Source organism: Pinus tabuliformis, chromosome 8 (genome assembly GCF_031772625.1).
Source record: "Pinus tabuliformis cultivar Carrire ecotype Pingquan chromosome 8, CPIR1, whole genome shotgun sequence".
NCBI lineage: Eukaryota > Viridiplantae > Streptophyta > Pinopsida > Pinales > Pinaceae > Pinus > Pinus tabuliformis.
In genome coordinates, this window is record NC_142294.1 from 1494292702 (window position 1) to 1494314501 (window position 21800).

The 21800-nt window shown below is 35.0% G+C and overlaps 1 protein-coding gene across 1 annotated transcript in view; it reads left to right on the plus strand.

The window, feature by feature from the left end:
• LOC149241482 (calcium-transporting ATPase 8, plasma membrane-type-like) overlaps window positions 1-21204 on the plus strand; it is a 203752-nt gene extending 182548 nt beyond the window's left edge. The window contains exons 26-31 of the mRNA XM_089370560.1: window positions 19325-19370; window positions 19497-19631; window positions 19791-19898; window positions 20501-20592; window positions 20719-20798; window positions 20964-21204. Of these exons, the coding sequence (XP_089226686.1) occupies window positions 19325-19370; window positions 19497-19631; window positions 19791-19898; window positions 20501-20592; window positions 20719-20798; window positions 20964-21037 (535 nt within the window). The 3' untranslated portion in view covers window positions 21038-21204. The remainder of the gene's footprint in view (window positions 1-19324; window positions 19371-19496; window positions 19632-19790; window positions 19899-20500; window positions 20593-20718; window positions 20799-20963) is intronic.
• The last annotated feature ends 596 nt before the right edge of the window (window positions 21205-21800 follow it).

Genomic DNA, 21800 nt, shown 5'->3' on the forward strand with positions numbered 1-21800 from the left:
TCAATCTGCTAATCTCGATAGTGAATCAAATGCAATCAATTCTTCCACTGAAACTGTAGCCTTTGACAATAATCATTCTAATGATGATGATTGTGTTGATGTGTGAAATCATGAATGCCTAGGTGTATCATATGATATTTTAGTTCCTCGTGAATATTTTAATTTAGATATTGAATATGATTTGGTCAAGGAATATGCTCTTATCGAGACTTCCTCTTCCTCTCATTATCCTTTGTGCTCTACCATTTGCGATGAATCTACTTGTGACATAGATACTCCATGCTCTGCAAGGTCTTCATCCGATGAGATAACTTCTCAATTGACACTACGTGGTGAGGTTATCTGTGATGAAAATGAAAACAATCAAACCATTGAGCACTCTTTCTATTCCTTATCATCTCTTCTCTTGCATGAAGACAACCCTTCAAATCATCTTTCTCATGAAATTTCCTCGATTCACACATCTTCATATTTGCGATCAGAAGAATATTTCACTTGAGTAATCTAGTTGTTGAATTTGAAAAGTCTGATCAAATCAGTGACAAAGATGGCTTCCATCCGATGAGTAGTGGTCTTATTAAAACTAGTGGTAACAATTATTCTCACACCATGCATGATCTGATTCAATCATCGGAATGTGATTTTACAATCCTTGAAAGTTATGGGAGTTTTCACTGATTCAATCATCGGAATGTGATTTTACAATCCTTGAAAGTTATGGGACTTTTCAGGGAGTCGATTCAATTAAAATTCTGTTGATGTTTATGTTAGCATCTCGCAACTCTGGTAAGCCCCCCAAACTAAGTCAGATATGGTTTCTCTCGTACAATCCTTCTCTTTGCATGGTTTCACTTGACGTAAATTTGTTTATGAAATATGTTTGGTACTTTGGATATAATATTTCAAATTTTCAAGATTTTACTTCTGATCTAATTCAAGAATATCCTTTAGTCGATTTATCATTCATGGAAATATCTTGCATCAATCTTGGGTTTAGAATGTGTATCTCTCATAAAGTCATGGAACTGTGAAGTTGATCATCTCAAAGGTCATATTTGGCCGAATTAATCATATATATTAGATTTATTTAATGATGAGAAACTCCTAGATTTTCTTGTGAATATCTATCATGAATCATGTTCTTCATCACACATGTAATCCTCTTGAGTGTGAATGAGTGCATGAGCTATTGCACAAATCAAATTCTTCTCCATTCACTATGTCTTGACTAGTCTCATGTGTTTGTTGTATTGGCATTCCTTTTAATTTATTTCAATGTTTATGATGTTTGTATAGTTTGTCTCCAGTTATAGGAAACTGGTTTGTCACATTTGGCATGAGAGGAAGTTGGTTCTATTGTTCAAAGCATTCGTTGAGTTGTTCAAATTAATTTATCTTTGTTAATTACAAAATGGGAATCTCATTCTTTAATCAGCCCATCTGCTCATGATTACATCTCATATGACTTTCATTCAACTTATCATTTTTCAATAATAACATCCAATGATAGTTGTTTTATGCCCTTCGATATTTATGGTTTAACATCGCACTATCGAGGTACTTGTCAAGTAGCCAAGGAACTTCAACCTTTGTTGATGGTTATGTTAGGTCTTCAATATTTTGACAAGCCCTATGAATATGATTAGACTCATTCCCCCTTACAATATTCTCATCATGATCCTGCGCCTTTAATTATAAATTCATCTTTTCAAATATTTCAGGGTTTTCAAGAGGATAATCATGAATTTTACGATCCAATCACTAAATGGTTGGAGTAATCTTACCTAGCAAGCTCTGTCGCAAATAACAAGTTTTGATTCGTCCTTGTGCTTGCTAAGGAGTTCGGTGTAGATGGAGATGGATTCACAAGAATCTTCTGAGGTTTGTTGAAGGATGGTTTTCATCAAAAAGGAAAGAATTTAAACATGTTATAAGTAATGGTTATGGCCTATATTTCTCTTGATAGGAAAGACCTTCAAATTTTTGTCCAAATTATTCAAGTCCTTATCTTTTTTGTTGCACATTACTTTATATCAGTTTTAATTTCTCGTATCTTTGTGTATGCAGGCCGGAAATAGCTATAGTGGTTACATTGGAAATTTCATTATACATGACCTTGACCTTCTAACTGTTAGGTTAGGAGTAGGATTAGTTGCATTCTAGTTTCCCCTCTGTTGCACTCATTCTACACTTGTTCTCTTTAGTATTTCTTGTCTTTCCTTACTTCTGTTTTCCATCATGTTTGCTTTAGCCTCCTCTGTTTTGGTTTTGCTTTCTTGTTGTGTCATGTATTTTACTTTTTCCTTTGTTGATAAGACTTTGAATAAAGAGCATACTGTTTGGTGTAGCTATAATAATTAAGATCTCACTAATGATCATAGTCCTGGCTTACCAATATAGTGAAACAACCTCACAATCTCAGCATATTTGTAAAGAGAAGGATCCTGAAATGAAACTCTCCACCTCGACATGTATCCTGGAAGTAGTATATAAATATTGGTGTCATGATGAAGGCCTCATAGAAGGAGTAGCAATGATCTCAGTAAAAGTGCAACAATATTCTTGGTGAAGGTGTAGCAACGTGTAAAGATCTTAGTTGTGCTATGATGATGACTTTAGTAGTAGTGATGATGATCTCAGCTATGATGAAGAAGATGATTGGTGTCTTGGTCTTGGAGTGACATAATAGTTCAAGGGTCATGTTCTTAGTATTCATCAATTGGAATCTATATAAGTAGAATTTTGTTCAGGTTTTCTTCTCAAAGAGTGAGAGGTTTTGGCCTTGGAAGAAAGCGAACATCCTGTGTTCTTGTCTCTTTGTTTTGGTAGCTATTTGATGAACTAAAGAAGACATACTATAATAATAATAAGTGAAGATTGGAATAAGAAGAAAAATTTGAAAACACCTCACAAATAGTTATCATGACTAGAAGAATCTCACTAACACTAATTTCCCTAGATTCTTCAACAGATAGAGAAGCTGGAGTTCTACCAGTGTGTTGTAAAGTGTTGTCGCTACAACAAACAACCTCCAAAATATTCCCTGTTCTTGAGTTTTGGAGCCTACCATGGATATTGCGATCGAACTTTCCGTAGTTACTTCTAACTCTATTAAGTCTTTGAGCTCCCTTTTGGATTGGAAGTGTAGAAGTCACTTGCTCTCACACATGCTCAGTCCATAAAAAGTGCATGAGCGCATTATTTTACAAAATCTTGAACAAGCATAGCATGGTCCATCAAGACTATGCCTACGCGATGGCCAATCTATGTCGATAATTAGTGGACACTAACATTGACAATTTCTAACTTCTAGCTATTTTTGTACTTCTATTTTAGTGAGTTTTGAAAATTGTCGCTTTGTGCACCTTTGTTTTTGTAAGTGTCATTTGCATGTTTTCCTGTCTCTTTCACTCACTTTCCCTTTTAATTAATGTCATTTTCATGTTATCTTCACCCTGGCATGTGTTGTTTTCACCGTCGTTCGCATATCGCAAGTGTCGTTCACAATTTTATTTTCATATAGCAAGTGGCATCTTTTGGCATGGGAATTTCCGCTTATCATGTAAAGTGGAATTTTGGATTGTTTCAAAGGGGAATATTTGTGATAATGAGTTTTTCATATCACATAGTCCTATTACACACTCATTTCTAAAGTTTCACGCAGTGTTACACAAGTGTCGTCATTATCGTCGCAAAGTGTATCTTTAGTGTCACACTTGGAATTGGTTGTCGCAATGTTGTTGCTTTGAGGAAAGTATGTTCATTTTTTCTGAGTGTTCCTTGTTGTGTCATCAAGTGAAATAAGTGTGTGATCATGTTTAAGTCTTTCTTCTATTCAACTTCCTCTCATTGATCCAACACTTAATTAAAATTTGAAAAACTCTTCACCGGGCCACTGAGCCTCATCCATCCCTACCTTATCTCTTGGCACTACGTAATGCATAGTTTTGGCCTTCCAGAATTGTGCAATATATCTCTCCATCCAATCTAGCACTACGAATTATGTAGACTCAATCCTCAAGCCTCAGTCTTTAGCTCATGAACTATGCAACTATGCAATCACGTGGCCTCCTGTCCTTCCATTATTGTGCATTTCGTAACTTAAGTGCTCAAGCCCACACCTTGACCTCCAAATTTTTGCAATCATGCCCACCATCTAGACCTGAACCATGTATTCCACAGTCTTCAACCTCAAGCCCAGCCCTTGAGCTCTTGATCTACGCAACTATGTAGTCACTTGACCTCCTCTACCTTCCAAAACTATGTAGTTGGTTGAAACAGTGTAAAACCCATCAAGCTTACTCATTGAATCCTAAAACTGCATAATATTCTTGCCCAATCTAGCCTAAACTGTGCATTTCTTAGTATCAAAGCTCACGCTTCACCCTTCACATCCTGATTTGTGCAACTGCACAGTCACTGAGCCTCTCCCTTAGTCTGTCACTCGGTTCTAGCTCGATCAGCAGATCATCATGCAACATCTAAGACTAGGGGTTTATCGGACTGATTTCATCTTTTCATTAGTGGATTTTAGATGCAAGTACTCTATCATGCTATAGCAAGATGATGAAGAAGGAGATGGAGAAGGAGGTCATGCGTGAAGACACTTTATTAGATGTAAAGACAAGTTGGTCATTCAAGAGAAAGAAAAGGGACATCAAATTGAGAGAGCGACTAGACATCAAATTCCACTAAAGACTCCTCATCTCTAAGCCATTTGGAGGACAAAGAAGAAGACCATGACCCATATTTTAGAAGACAAAAAGCAAGAATTAGCAATGAATGGCTTGACATTGCCATGTCATCAATGTCATGTCATGTCATGTCATGAGTCATCATGTGCCACATCATTATTTGGAATATGTAATTCAATATTGGAGAAATATATTGTAAAGTGGAAGTTCAAGAGCCATTCATGTAATGTGAAAAGTCATGTAGGAAGTCAAAAGGTCATAGAGAATTTAAGCAGTCATGAGGGTAGCCCAAGAGTCACAAGGGAGGTGAAGGATCACCCCATTTGTTATATATATGCCCTCATGGTACAAGAAAGGGACTTTTCATGGTCTTGGCTTATCCCATAAGGTATCTTAGAGACAGAGTTAGTACTTTTAGGGGAGAAAGTCATGGCCCTAATGATCCTCTATTGGAGATAGTGATACTTGTTGTATTCATATATCTTGGGACTTTTACTTTACACTTGAAGCCTGATGGCCGACACGGTTTCAGGCATGGATTGTGAATATTCGTAAGACTGTTATGTGAATATTTATGATTCATGTTTTCTTTCACCTATACTAAAGTAGTTAAACTATTTCAGTTATTTTAGTACTTATCTAATTGAATATGTGTTGTAATGGTTTTAACAATCTTCATTTCTATGTGGACTATTCTTCTTGATGTCAGGCAATTATCTTTTTCTTGTGTTCACCTCCAATAGGGTGGTATTATTACCTCTCTCTTATAGGCTCACCTTTCGCCCTCCAAAGTAGAAGAACTTGGATACACCTGAAACTGAACATTCACTAGGCACACTTATTTTCTTTTCACAAAGGCACATATACACTTCTCTCTCTCACTGAAAGTTAAAGACTAGGAAAATATATAAGAAAATATGGCAACCGATCCGATACTCTAGATGGGGCTCCTATTCCAAATTTTGTGAGGTCTAATTGGGACTTCACATCAGGGAGACCCCCTTGGTTGATGGACTTCAACCATCATCAATAGTTCATTCAACAGTTTCATTTCTTTCAAATGAGCTTGTGGCATTTATGACTTTATAGGTTCTATGGTTATTAGGAGCTTATATTACATAAGCCTTGTAGGCCAATAAGGGTCATGCAATGCAAGATGGTATGAATAATTTCTTAAAAGATGATGGGGTGAGCTTACAAGAATTAAAAAATAAGGTTGCAAGTGTCGATGCAGAAACTAAAATATGTAATGAAGGATTTTTGTTGTTGTTATTTTTAATTATAGATATAATCTATATTAGAGATATATAGAATTATGAAATAAGAGTCTTAACTGTCATTGAGAGTCTAAGTTACGATGGAATTCATAGGTAGTGAAGACCATTTAATGTCTAAGCTAGGATGGAAAGAAAAGATAGTCAAGATCAATTATAGTTATTAAACATGGAAGCAAATGAAAATTCTAGGAAATTTGAGTCAATGGAAATGATCAAGGAATGAATAGAGTAAAGTGTGAGAGAACTTATTGTGATTGGAAAATTGTGTTGTTTTTTTTTCTTTTGTTTTTATATTTACAGATTGTAAGTTATTAAAAAAAAGCCATTTTATATATTAGTGATGAATGTTGGATAGAGAGGTAAGTCTAGATTTGATGACTAATTGTATCAAAATAATTTTTTTGGTATTACAAACAAATAATTAGGTTTTGTTATTTGTTCTTGGTCAAACTAGATTTTTTTGAAATAATCTTACCTTAAGCTTATGGATTATCTATCTTGTTAAAATGTCCTCATTTGTTTCCCCTTACTAACAAATGCATTGATGAGAATCGCCATATCCCCTAATATTAGTCATGTGCCTAGGGATTACATAGATAATGAAGAGTCAAAACACATGATTACACTGAAAGGGAGGGACAATTCTATTTATTGATATTGGTAACATATACACTCCTACATTTTGTTTACGCTCTCACATGACAAATGCACATGAGGATAAACATTCAAAGTAATATTAAATTCAAAATAAGATTGGCATAGTCCAAGTAGAAGCAGAAGGTCACTTCCCTACCTCACCATCCAACTATAGGAAATAGTTACAGGTTCTACCCCAAAACAATACCATGATACCACCAAGGTGACTGAAGCTCCTAGGGCACTCTAATCTCACTTAACCTAACATATTTCTCTTGTTACAAAAAATGGGTCTCCACTCAGTCAACATATGTCATATCACCTGCATTCATGGGATATTAAAAGATACCTCTAATCTCACTAGATATTGATAAAATCCTTCCAAAATCCTTTTTTTCAACCCCCCTGCCAATACATCCTTCAAATAAAAATAATCCCTATTTTTAATAGAATCCCTTATTTTTTTCAAATACCTTTTCTTATACTCCCAAATACCTATAAACCCCTACCCAATATCCCTCGCAACACACCAATACCTATAATATATTGACTCTATTTTTCACAAATTTTAAATCCCCTTTATGAATTAATGTGTTAATATTGGTCAACAAGGTGAATATTCTATGTTACAAAACCAATCTACTCAATTTTTAGCACTTCAAGACCTCATATAGGCATTAATCAGCTTGGGCACACTCTTCCATTATGCTATGAAAAACAAGAAGAAATTCCTTTATCTACTTCATAATCTCTTATGGAGCTTCCTCCCTTCCATCATTTGCAGAAGAAGTCCAAATCATTGGTTACCTATGGGACCATGGAGGGAAAATTGCTTTCCATCCCAAAATTTGATATGAATTTGAAGGAAAAATTAGATTCATATTAGAATTGCTTTAGTCAAGGAACACAAACCTCATTATCCTTGGGTTTAGCCAAGAAACCAAGATGTATTAACAAAACATTGTAATATGCATAGGAATAAGTGGGAGCACCTAAATTTACATTTTAGGCCAATCAACAACCTAAAACATTTCCTACTTATGTTGCACTAATGTCTTCCATTCATGAGATAAAGCCTTATAGCTTTTAAGAGGTGGATGAAAAATTTGTATGGTGTAATACCATAATACTGGAGCATAACTCCATACTCAATAATGATGTTTGAGAGATAGTTCCAGAACCTTCTAAGGAATTAGTGATTAATTCCAAACATATAGTTGTTGATGAGAGCACATGTGCAAGTTTGTTACCAAAGGATTTTAAAAAAAAAGAGGGTTGACCATAATAATACATTTTCTTTAGTCTATAATGGTTTTTAGGCACGTGGTGAGATACCCATGTTTGGAGGTCGATGAATGCATTTTATGCACTCACACATTCACCACAAGTTTGGTATTTCATGATCGATGATTTTTTACTCAAATTGGGTTTCTCTAAATATTTTTTATGTTCTATGTTTTTTTAAAAAAAATTTCATATATTTTTTTTAAAATTTGATCCACTTGTATTAGCATATATGTAGATGATTTGATCATTACAATAAGGTTTTAAAAACTCATCTTAGTGTGAAATGGAATTGCCTTGTGATATTGACTTGGGGGACATTGGTCTACTATTGGGACTAGAAGTTTTGTAGGTTGTTGATGAAGTATTCATTGGGCAAAGGAAGTATTCCTTGAAAATTTTGAAGAGTTAAAAGTTCAAGAGGGACCAAATATCCTAGTTTCTATTCCTTCTTATGTATACTTGGCCAACATTTTGATGTACACCCTAATAGAGGGGAAGTTTGAGATGTTAAGAGTATCTTGGTTTGTTGGAGAACATGTTCCTCAGAAAGTGGAAGTGTTAGTTTACCTAGTTTTTTAGAAACTATGCTTCATTTTCTTTCATTGTATAAAAACGTATTATGTGAGGATCAATTTTCAATTCATCCTTAGAAATTGAGTGTTGGGCTTTGAGGAAGATCACACCACGATGAATATCTTATAAATTTGTTGGTGAGCACAACTACTTGAATAGTTACATTGAGGTGTGTGCTCATCCATGTGGATGAGCATGTTGGGTAGATATTGGTATTTGGTACCTATTATTAACATCTAGGGAACACTAATTGAGTATTTACATAGAGAAGTGTGCTATGCATGTGTAAAAGTATGTTTGACACATGTTGTCATGTTCCTACCTATTCCCGATAGATGTGGGGTTGGACTACTTGACTAGTTACATGGAGGAGCATGCTTGGTATGTACATATGTATTTGTATAACATGAGAGGTGCACTATTTGGGTGAGAATTTTCTCACACATGAGGAATTGTAATAGCCCCATATTTATTGCGATATTAACAATATAATTTATATATGTTATGAATGGTTGAGGGTTAAGCATCGTAATATGTATATATTGTAGATGAAAATGATAAAATGAAATACACTACCATACATAGATGGACATCGACAAATTCATATGGTGGTATGATTCCACAACAAAGGAGGATGAAAGTGGGACCCAAGGGGTGATCCCACATGCCTAGAGTCTCATGCCAGTTTCCTAAGTAATTTTTCATTACCATATGATCTTCATTTAACTTACTGAAATACAATCATTGAATGCATGTGTGAGGTTAGTAGAAGAGTCATCTCACATATTTATTAAAGCATGGATCTAAGTATGCTCATGTTAGACATTGGTGGGAAAGTCATCTAACTTAGTTATGACAACATGGTCTGAGTAAAATCGTCTTTAGGGGATAGTGAGATTCAAAAAAACATGGTGAAAGAAGGAAAAGGAAAAATTTGAGTAGAATGTGTGTAATCATTGTAGATGAAAAAAAAGGAAGGAAAACAAAGTTTTTGTTGCTCAAAGAGTTTGTAATCATAATGTATTTTGAGGAACATTTTTTAGAGAAGGGAATGATACTAACTATTGCGTCAGAATGCCTGTGAGGAATTTTCATTGGGAAATTACCTAAGATCCCATGTAAAGGGTGTTGTGAACACTCCCATAATAGATGGATTTCCTGGAGCCCCCAACTAAGAGATTCCTAGCCAGACTGCACTATGGTGGGGATAGTGATTATCTAAGGTGTTGTGGTGCATAGAAGGAAATCTCATCCCTTGTGTTGTACACTGATGGGTATTGGGTTATGTGAGTAGACTATAAACACGCATAGGAGATGTTTTTCCTTGTGGACACATAACCCTAGCTCAAGGGTGGCTTGTTGTAGAGAGAATTTGTGCAACAACACCTATGGTTGGGTGGAGCATCTGATATCTACAGTCAGTTCTGTAAAAAAATATAATTTAAGTTTTTTTATCACTATTTTAATTTATAATTTTGACATTGTGTATGAACAACTTTTTTAATTTATGTTCTATGAGATTGAATTTTGTTATGTTTTCTTAATTGGTTTGCAATCACAATTTTAAACATCATGATAATTTCATGAGCATATGTATGTCACGTTGCACATGTTTCCATTTTTCAATTGGTATCTAAGTCATCAAATTAGCAATAATGTTCCTCATACTATGACATCTATACATTATATGAACATTAGTGGCTAGTCGTTATCCTTCGTGGGTAGGCACATTCTCTTAGTGTTAGTATCCAACCTTTGCCAAGGTCGAGTTCTCCATTCTAGATGCTAGGGTTTTAACCTTGAATTGTAACCCCCCTTTCCACTATTTTATTAAAGAGGAGGGTGAATAACTACACATGGCTGATGAAATTGCCAACATGTTTGGGTTGGAGTTGTTTGTAGCAGGAGCTTGTGAGAAGTTGTGTATAGCTATGTAATCATCTCTTCATAATTATAGAAACAAATGTGATTGTTGATCTAGATTTAGTATGTTGTTTTGATACTCAAATCTAACTTTTCATAGATCTATGATCTATTAACCATTGATTTGATATAACCTCTTTCTATGTGGTTTATACCCTCTTTGATTTTCCATACAATGTTTTATATTGTAAAGATTTGACATTTTGATAGGTGTTTATGAAGTTTTGAGATTTAGCTATAAAGTATACACAAGTAGATATATTATAATGGGATGAAATTTGACAAAAATGATAGAGTGGTCAAAGAGATAAGGACCAAAACACAATGATTCTTGGTCCCCTTCAACCTTTATCAATAATGAATGAAAATAACAAGAAATATTAATAATATTTATTATTGTTTTTTTTCAATGGAGAAAATGATAATATTTTAGTTAGTATAGCTAAGCTCAACAAATATCCCCATTTAGAAGGAACAAATCAGCCACAAAAGCAACTGAAATATCAAATAAATTTATTGAAAAAATATATCAATTCTTTTGAATTCTTAAAATTGTAATCGACAATAAAAACCTTACTTTCATATTATTATCTCAAACTTTATTAATTTTGATTTATTAATATATTATTTACCACAAGTAGCTGAAATTTCAGATATGATTATTGAAAAAATATATTAATTCTCTAAAAAAATCTAGAGTTATAATAAAAAATGAAAACGTTATTCTTATTATTATTTCAAATTGTATTAAATTTTTTAAAACTGATTTATTAATTCATTATTTTCTTTAAAGATTTATTTTGGGCTCAAAATTTTCAATAATTAATATAATAAATTTTTATATATTATAACATAAACTATAATACAATTACAAAAAGTAATAACTTTCCATATATTACATAGAACCATAGTATACATGCAGTGCTATACATGCAGTGCTTGCCTGGTCTCTTAGGGATAGAGATAGGAGTAGGGAAATGAATGAGTACCTCATTCAATGGAATGACATCCCTGTTCAAAACTGTGAATGGGAAACTAGGGATTTTCACATCAAGCATCCAACCTTAACACTGTGAAAATTAGGAAAACATATTGTGAACCTATCGCGCACCATAGCCATGGCAAGTAAGGCATCATAAATAAAATAATAATAATAATAAATATTTAGAGACAGGTTTTAGTTTTTGGGTTTTAAGAAAACAATCATATATAATAGCGAAGTGGAATTAAAACCTTCTCAAATGGTTACAAACTATAAGAGATAAACTCCCTCGTAAGGAGTGCAATCATTGTAGTGAGTTCCAGTATTCATCCACTGCGGTGGAAAATGTGGAATTAAAACTGGCGGATTTATTGTTGAAGTTGTAATTTCAACTACAACATGCTTTACTTTCTGCGATGCGATCATATCGCAAATCGCATCTCTTTACCCCTTGCCTTATTCTGTTTATCTTTGTTTTATGTGATTGCAACCTTGCGATGTGATCGCAGATCGCAACTTTCTCCCATTGCGCGTTAAGCCCTCCGCCTTTGTATCCGCCGATTGCGATACTGCGATACGATATCATCGCACATCGCACATCGCCGCTTCTCACCTCATCTCATCCCTCGATAACGTCTTCTTTTGCGATGCGATCCCGCCGTTCATCTGTAGATCCGACGGCTGTGATTTGTTCTGGCTTGTCTATGCCTCCACCATGCCTTATTTATGCTTTAACCTACTTTTGTGTTCCCAAGGAACAAGAAGGCTTTGCGCCATTGCTGCTAACCAGCTACATTAAAGAAGAATAATGGCCAAGAACAAGAAGGACGCGCCTCGAGAAGGTAAGTGCATTAAAAGGAGTATGGTTTCTTGCGTATTCCATTACGTCCAACTCCTGCAGGTCAACAGAGTACCAGAAATGGCCGATTTTGTCAGCAGATAGTATCAGAGGCCCATAACATTTTGTAAATGCAGTTGGTGGCCATCTTTGACCCCTTCGTGCATAGCCCAGAAGACATATAATTTTTATTTGGTTAGAGTGAGTGAGAGAGGAATGTGAAGAAGCACAACAGTGCCTCTGTAACACACAGAAACGCGTGAATGTAAAAAAAAACCGCAACATCGAAATAGAAAATAGAGCAGATATAGTAGTGTGAATTTTTTTTGTAAATCCCTTTGCGAAAGAGGAAGAATCTTTATTTTGAAACAATAGTTTGTTTTATTAATGAATATAAGCTCTTTTGGTGTATGAAAACTCTGTCCGCTGCAAATAATTTTTTTTGTTTTCACTGTGTAAAGATTCTATGCTAGAAAATAGAGCGTCGTTTTCTGTTCAGCTCTGTTTTTGGAATTTTACCAGAAAAATATCCAACAGTGGTATCAGAGCTAGTCCAGGCTCTTTGAGGGTGTCAAAGAAGCTGAAGGAAGGATTCTTGCTACAACAGCTTCTCCAGCAGAGTGAAGACTCAATAAAAAATCCAAGGTATTTCTCAAGTATTTGAAGCCTAGTTTAAAGTGCAAGAATGGCTGGCACCAGCACCAGAAATAGCATGGGTATGCAGCTCCCACTATTTGATGGCAAAAATTATGACTATTGGGAAATAACAATGAAAGCCTTGTTTGCTTCCCAAGACTTATGGGAAATAGCTGAAGACAGTTTTAAAGAACCAGAAGATGAAAATGAGTTTAATAAGCTAACTCAGGCAGAGAAGGATTTGTTGAAGAGCTACAAGAAGAAGGATTCAAAAACCCTCTTCTTCTTGTATCATGCAGTGCATGGAAGCGTGTTTCCGAGGCTAGCAGCAGCCAAGACATCCAAAGAAGCATGGAAAAATCTCAAGACAACCTATCATGGCTTGGAGAAAGTAAAGACAGCAAAAATACAGTTGCTGAGGAGAGATTTTGAGAATCTGTGCATGAAGGAGTCAGATAATATTGACTCATTCTTCACACATGTGATTCGTTTGGTCACACAAATAAGGACTCATGGAGAAGTTCTTGAAGAAAGGAGGATTGTGGAGAAACTATTGAGGAGCCTACCCTCAAAGTTCCATGTGATAGTCACCACCATAGAAGAGACAAAGGATCTCTCAAACTTTTTCAGTTGATGAACTTCATGCATCACTGATAACACATGAACATAGGTTGAGTAGAAATGAAAACTCATCTCTAGAGCAAGCCTTCAAGACCCAGATGTCCCTTGGAAGAGGAAGAGGTCAAGGCAGAGGAAAAAAAAGAGGAAGAGGCAGATGCCAAAACAAAGGCGGAAGAAATAGTCCAACGAATGCTCAAGGAAGAGGCAGCAATCCAAGTCAGAACCAAGGCCAAGGCAGTAGACAACAAAGTGAACAAAATCATGCTCAAAGACAAAGGTATAAAAAATCCAATGTCCAATATTATTATTGTAAGAAATATGGGAATTATGCGAATGACTGTAGGAAGAAACAACATGATATGAATAATAGATCTAGTGCAAATATCACTAGAGAAAATATCAGCCAAGACAATGTGCTGTTAGCTTGTAATATGGCTGAAGCAAACACTGAAGATATATGGTTTCTAGACTCCGGTTGTAGCAACCATATGACAGGAAACATAGCCTTGTTTTCAAAGTTAGATGAGAGTGTGAAGTCACAAGTCACACTTGGGACTGATAGTAAAATTTCTGTTATGGGAAAAGGAGAAGTAAAAATATTTACAAAGAAAGGTGAAAAGAAAACCATAGCAGATGTCTATTATGTTCCTGAGATGAAATGTAACCTCTTAAGTATTGGACAACTTGTTCAAAAGGGTTACAATGTTTTCTTTGAGAATGATGTATGCACCATCATGGATATAGCACCCAGCAAATGATGTATTGCTGAAGTGAAGATGACGAGGAACAGAATGTTCCCTCTTAGAATAAAGGCAGATTTGAAAAGCAAAGATGCAATTGGAGTAGTTGCCAAGAGGCTTTCCAAAGCGTACCAAAGGATGAAAATTGGTTGTGGCATTTGAGATTTGGACATCTCAACTTTGGAGGTCTTAACTTGTTGAGTAGAAAAGGAACGGTAAGAGGATTACCATTGCTAGAGAAACTGGACAACCTTTGTGAAGGTTGTATATTGGGAAAACAACATAGAGAAAGTTTTCCATCGGGGAAAAGCATAAGGGCAAAGGCACCCTTAGAGATTGTCCACTCAGAGTTATGTGGACCAATGCAAACTCCATCACTTGCAGGCAGCCTTTATGTACTAACTATCATTGATGATTTTACTAGAAAAACTTGGGTTTACTTTCTAAAGAACAAAAGTGAAGTGTTTGAAAATTTTCGAAATTTCAAAGCACTTGTGGAAAATCAAAGCGGGCTGCATATCAAATTTTTGAGAACTGATAGAGGAGGTGAGTATATGTCCAAGAAATTCCTACGTTTTTGTAGAGAAAATGGAATACACAAACAGTTTACCACAAGGTAGACTCCGCAGCAAAATGGAGTAGCTGAAAGAAAGAATAGGACCATCATGGATATGGCGAGGAGTATGTTAAAGAAAAAGCATTTGCCAAATGATTATTGGGCTGAAGATGTACACTGTGCAGTATATATTTTGAATAGATGCCCAACAAAAGAAGTGATGAACAAAGTGTCGGAAGAAGCAAGGAGTGGGAGAAAGCAAGGAGTTACTCACATGAAAGTTTTTGGTTGTGTGGCTTATGTACACATTCTAGATCAGCTAAGGAGGAAGTTGGACAGCAAAGGGGAGAAATGTATTTTCATTGGATACAGTGAGGAACCCAAAGCTTACAGGTTGTATATCCCATCTATCAAGAAGTTTTTTGTGAGTAGAGATGTTCAGTTCATTGAGGAGGAAGCTTGGGATGGAAGCATAGAGAAAACAGTGAATGTTAAAAACTATTTGTCTCATGATGAAGATGATGAGGAGATGGCTAAAATACATCCCCAAACAACAGCACCAACAAAAGGACAGCAAGGGACACCCTTGAGGAGAAATGAAAGTGCTTCTCCAAGCACACCACAAGGAGGAAATTCATGTGCGTCTTCAAGAACTTGCACACCAAGTGAAAGAGGTAAGAAATTCAGAAATTTAAGTGATATTTATGATGAAGGAATGAATTCCTTGTTTTCTTTGTATTGTCATGTTGATGACCCTATTCATTTTGAAGATGCTATTAAGGATAAGAAATGGATAGAAGATATGGATGAGGAGATTAATGCCATAGAAAGAAACAAGACATGGGATTTGGTTGAGCTACCAAAAGGAAAAGAAGTCAATGGAGTCATATGGGTCTACAAGACCAAGAGAAATGCTGAAGGCAAAATAGAAAGACACAAGGCAAGATTTGTTGTCAAAGGATATAAGCAATAGTATGGGAGAGACTATGAGGAAACTTTTACACTGGTTGCAAGAATGGAAACCGTGAGAGCAGTGCTGTCCATAGCAGCACAAAACAAGTGGAAAGTTTACCAAATGGACGTGAAGTCAACATTCCTAAATGGAGTGTTAATGGAAGAGGTTTACATTGAGCAACCTCCAGGCTATGAAAAGAAAGGCCATGAGCACAAAGTATGCAGATTGAAGAAAGATCTTTATGGGCTGAAGCAAGCGCCAAGAACGTGGTACAGTAGGATAGATTCCTATCTACTGGAAAATGAATTTGCAAAGTGTAAGGGATAACCCACCGTCTACATCAAAGAAAAGTATGGTAAAATTTTAATTGTAGTGTTGTATGTTGATGATGTGATTTTTATAGGTAATGATGACTACCTCATTAAAAATTTTAAATCAGTCATGAAAGAAGAATTTGAGATGACTGACATGGGTTTGATTAGATACTTCTTAGGAATAGAAGTAGATCAAAATGAAAATGGAATTTTTATTTCGTAGGCAAATTATGTAAATGAAGTGTTGAAAAGATTTAATATGCAGGACAGCAAAGCAGCAATCACTCCCACAGTAATGGGATTAAAACTCAGCAAAGAGGACAACAGCAAGGATTTTGATCCTAGCGTGTACACGAGCATAGTTGGCAGCCTTATGTATTTAACTGCAACTAGTTCGGATATAATGTTTGATGTTAGTTTAATTTCCAGATTCATGGAGAGGCCAAAAGAAGCACATTGGCAGGCAGCAAAAAGAATACTAAGGTATGTCAAAGGTACAAAAAGATTTGGCATTTTATATACTTTTTCAGAAAGTTCAGATTTAGTTGGCTACACCGATAGCGATTGGGCTGGAAGTGTGGATGATCGGAAAAACACATCCGATTATCTCTTTCACATGGTTTCATGAGCAATTTCATGGGCTTCTAAGAAATAGCCCATTGTGGCATTGTCTACAGCAGAGGCAGAATACGTGGCAGCTACAACAGCAGCGTGTCAAGCAGTTTGGATGAGGAGAATGTTAAGGAGTTTAGGCCAAGAGCAGGCAAAAGGAATAGTGATTTTTTGTGACAATAGCTCAGCTATTGCGTTGCCAAAGAATTCTGTTTTTCACAAGCGAATGAAACACATTGACAGAAAGTTTCACTACATCAGAGAATTGGTGAACAATGGAGAAATTATCTTACAACATTGCAGCAAGCCTTTGGGACAGAAAAGCTTTGAGTATTTGAGGAAATGTCTAGGTATGACTCATAACCCAACAGTTGAAATTAAAGGGGAGTGTTGAAGTTGTAATTTCAACTGCAGCATGCTTTACTTTCTGCGATGCGATCATATCGCAAATCACATCTCTTTACCCCTTGCCTCATTCTGTTTATCTTTGTTTTCTGCGATTGCGACCTTGCGATGTGATCGCAGATCGCAACTTTCTCCCATTGCGCGTTAAGCCCTCCACCTTTGTATCCGCCGATTGCGATATTGCGATACGATATCATTGCACATCGCACATTGCCGCTTCTCACCTCAACTCATCCCCCAATAACGTCTTCTTTTGCGATGCGATCCCGCCGTTCATCTGCAGATCCGACGACTGTGATTTGTTCTGGCTTGTGTACGCCTCCACCATGCCTTATTTATGTTTTAACCTACTTTTGTGTTCCCAAGGAAGAAAGAAGGCTTTGCGCCATTGCTGCTCACCAGCTGCATTAAAGAAGAAGAATGGCCGAGAACAAGAAGGACGCGCCTCGAGCAGGTAAGTGCATTAAAAGGAGTATGGTTTCTTGCGTATTCCACTGCGTCCAACTCCTGCAGGTCAACAGAGTACCAGAAATGGCTGATTTTGTCAGAGGCCCATAACATTTTGTAAATGCGGTTGATGGCCATCTTTGACCCCTTCACGCATAGCCCGGAAGATATATATATTTTTTTTGGTTAGAGTGAGTGAGAGAGGAACTTGAAGAAGCACAACAGTGCATCTGTAACACAGCAGCGCGTGATTGTAAAAAAAACCGCAGCAGTGAAATAAAAAATAGAGCACACACAGAAGTGTGAATTTTTTTTGTAAATCCCTCTGTGAAAGAGGAAGAATCTTTATTTTGAAACAACACTTTGTTCTATTAATGAATAAATCTCTTTTGGTGTATGAAAACTCTGTACACTACAAATAATTTTTTTTGTTTCCGTTGTGTAAAGATTTTGTGCCAGAAAACAGAGTGTCGTTACGACGCTCTGTTTTTGGAATTTTACCAGAAAAATATCCAACATTTATTATTATGAATCTTTGGTATTGTTTCCATCCATTATGAGTTTGGTGCAATGGAGAATTTATTGTTATGAATCCCAAGCATTATTTTTATTTTAGTTTGGTATAGTGGAGTAGGAATAAGTTGATGGTTTTATGCCATTATTAATTTCAATTCTGGTTTCTTGGGTTTTGGTGTTTGGAATTGCTTTACAAATATTCTTACCTGTATTTTCCTGGTGTTTTATATTAGACAGAGCGGCTAAAAAATTTGATATATTCCGGAATTTTAAAGTAAATTTTTGTGTTTGGAATTGATTTACAAATAATTTTAATTGTATTTTCTAGGGATTCTAAAGTGAAATTTTGGTGTATGGAATTGATTTACAAATAATGTTCTCTAAGTGTTTTATATTAGACAAAATCGCTACAAAAATTTAATATATTCAGGAATTATAAAGTAATAATTCAATGTGTGCAAACAAGATTCACTCATTAAATGGATGCATCACATTACACAGTTGATCAAAACTTTCAAAAGGATTTCTTTCTCACATATTTTCCGAGAACATAATCATGTTGCTGATGGGTTGTCTAAAAATGGATGTAGCTATTATGCACTCATGGGTCATTAAATTCCGAAACATGTAAATCATCATGGTTATCTTTTGACATTACTGACAGTTTTTTTGGATACAGGCTGTTCCTACCGTAATATTTTTGTTTATGGCAGTAATGTCCCTAGTATGATCAAAATTGTACAAGATCGGTAGAAGCAGACATTAAATGTAATTGCCAACTTAAACAAGTAAAAAATTAGTAAAACATGAAGGAGGGAACAATAGGGAAAATGTCATTTATAGAATTATGAGGGACAGCAGTAGAATCTGGATAGTAAGGCAAAGAGAAAAATCTGTGAAAATGTTACTGATGTGACAAAAAATCCTCTAATAAAAGGAATAGTTTAGCTAGTACTAGCCTTGAATGGCTTCTATTTTTATCGTTAACCACTATGTTTTCTATTCAGAATATTTAATGCCAGCATTGTAGTTGTATTTAAATTAGATTGCACATATGTTTGTTTCGAAATTTTTAATAAAACATACATGCAATTCTGGATGTTCTTGTAGCTGAAGGAAAAATATTTATCCAAGAGTTTCCAAAATCTTTGTTCTATGCTTTGTTCAGGAAGATGATTAGATGCCATATATAAAGAAACAATATGCTGCGATTTTATTGTAATGGTTCGCTGTTTACGTCATAGACGTTGGCTTTAAGTGTGAAAACACTGGTATTTCAAAATTATCACCATTCTTTACATATTGATTGCAGGGAACCCCTCATCACAAAGAATATGTGGAGAAATGTTATAGCACAAGTATGTATTCACTTGCCTTTGGGTTGTGAATAAGAAATCTAGTATTATTTCGAAACATAATAGCGAAAAAGGTTCCAGTAGACTTAAGAATTTTAAGATGCATTAATGGCTGTTGAAAAATTGCAGGCTTTGTTCCAAGTTACAGTCCTCCTTATATTTACATTTAAGGGGAATGACATTTTAAAGTTGAAGAAATATACTACAGGCCAGGCAGACAAAGTGAGAAACACTGTAATTTTTAATGCCTTTGTGTTTTGCCAAGTAAGTTCACAGATTCAATTCTTAATAGTCTTTCTTTGCTTCCAGATTTTTTCTTGCTGCATATATTCCAAAAGGATGGTCTCTTTCTTGAAATATCTTGTTCAAAGAAGAATCCATGGTTTTAATTCTTTTATTACGTTGGTTTGACTGTTACAACAGATATTCAATGAATTCAATTCAAGGAAACCAGATCAGAAGAACATCTTTGAAGGACTATTTTCTAGCCATTTGTTCATCGCAATAATAAGTATTACGCTTGTTCTTCAGGTAAAAGGCAACGTAATTTACAATGTTATGGTGTTGTCAATGGTTCTTTCCTGGTAATTTCCATCAGTGCATGCTGACTAACCGTTGGTAGATCAATTGCGTGTAATCAATGTCACATGATTTGAGTTCAACAATGATTAGGTTCGTAGACCAATTGATTACTGATTAGGTTCGTAGACCAATTGCTTGTAATCAATGTCACATAGTTTGAGTTCAACAATGATTAGGTTTGGTTTGAATGGCAATTAGGTCTTTAAATAAAATGAATTATAAGTAAAATAGTTAGAAATCAACATCATCAATAAATATCAAAAATACTATAACGCACATGGAAACAAAAATAAATTACGAGTTTGAATTGTGACAAAAAGTTATAAGTTTTGAAATTTTAAAGTTGGCCAAAATTCAAACCTCAACATTAAAATTTTGGGAACCTTGCAACATAGATTATAACTAAAAATGAAGCAGAAATTTCATGCAGTGTTACCAAACCAACATCAAATTTAGAATTCACCCAAAAAACTTGACATTGAGTTATGTTGGTCTTTCCTTTTATTTTGTTAATCTTCTAATCTTTACCAGAATGTTGTATTGATTTGCAGGTTTTGATAGTTGAGTTTGCTGGCAAATTTGCATCAACCACTCCCTTGGATTGGAAAAAGTGGATTCTCTGTATTGTAATTGGTTTTCTAAGGTTTCAAATCTTAACCCCTTGTACTTTATGTTTCACTTGATGGGTATTTCATTGCTTTCATGGGCTCTCCCATTCTTGTAGATTGATTGACTCTAAATAATAACTTTGTGTAAATTTCTGGGACAGTTGGCCTCTAGCGGTCATTGCAAAATTCATTCCTGTGGATGCAATCTTGGATCACTTCCGTCGAAAGAAATCTTCTTCAGGTAACTCACTACGCTGGCCTAGATCTCGGTAACTCTATAGTTGTATCATTCTCTGACGATAAAATTCTAGTAATTTCACTCGCTGATATTCGGTGCAGATTGGTTGACTTAAATAAATATATTTTAGGCAGAAAGACTGAATGGGTGTATGAATATTTTTGGCAGAACACGGGGCAGCTTCCGACGGCAGAGCTGAAATGAATAGAGAGCAAAGTCATCCTGCTGTTGACATTGTATGAGAGCACTTTACTAATAAGTTTTGCGTGGATATTACATATGGAATTCACGAGGACCGAGGAACAAGATGGATCTGACGAAACGATTCTACATTTTGATGGCCACTTCGGGATATACTTCGGAGTAACAGTCTAGTAGGGAGAGGTTTTTATTGTTGCCCAGTGAGTACGTACCAGTGGTTGTTATACTGCTGGTATTTGTTTAGCTTACAATTTTATTTTGAATATATCTTACTAAATTTTCTGAATTTTTAATTTTTATTTTTTTAATATAATTATTTTTATGTCTACGCACTTTAACTTTTTAGTAATTATTATTTATTTATTTAATTATGTAAATTGAAATATGTTAATATATTTTGGTCTTCACCACTTTATCAACGAATAGAATTAAAAGTGATAATTTTCATGCATATCTAATTAGCTTATTTAAATTATACTTATATTAATTTTTTATAAAATATAATTAAAAATTAATTGTATTTGTTATTGTGTAAAAAATAAAAAATAAATTAACTTATAAAACATTGACTATTTAACCAGTTGGCAAGGTTTTTTTCCGTGGACTCCATTACCTAATCAGTTGCCTATGCATTCCATTCAAATGTATGTCCACTTGTGAGATAGTTATAGTGTTTATTAAATTATTCATGTTATTGTAGGTAGAATTGTTATTACTTCTTTATGTAACCTATCCACTACTTAACAAATCCCTTATAATTATTCAATAATAAATAATTAAGTTATTTTATTATTTAAATAATAT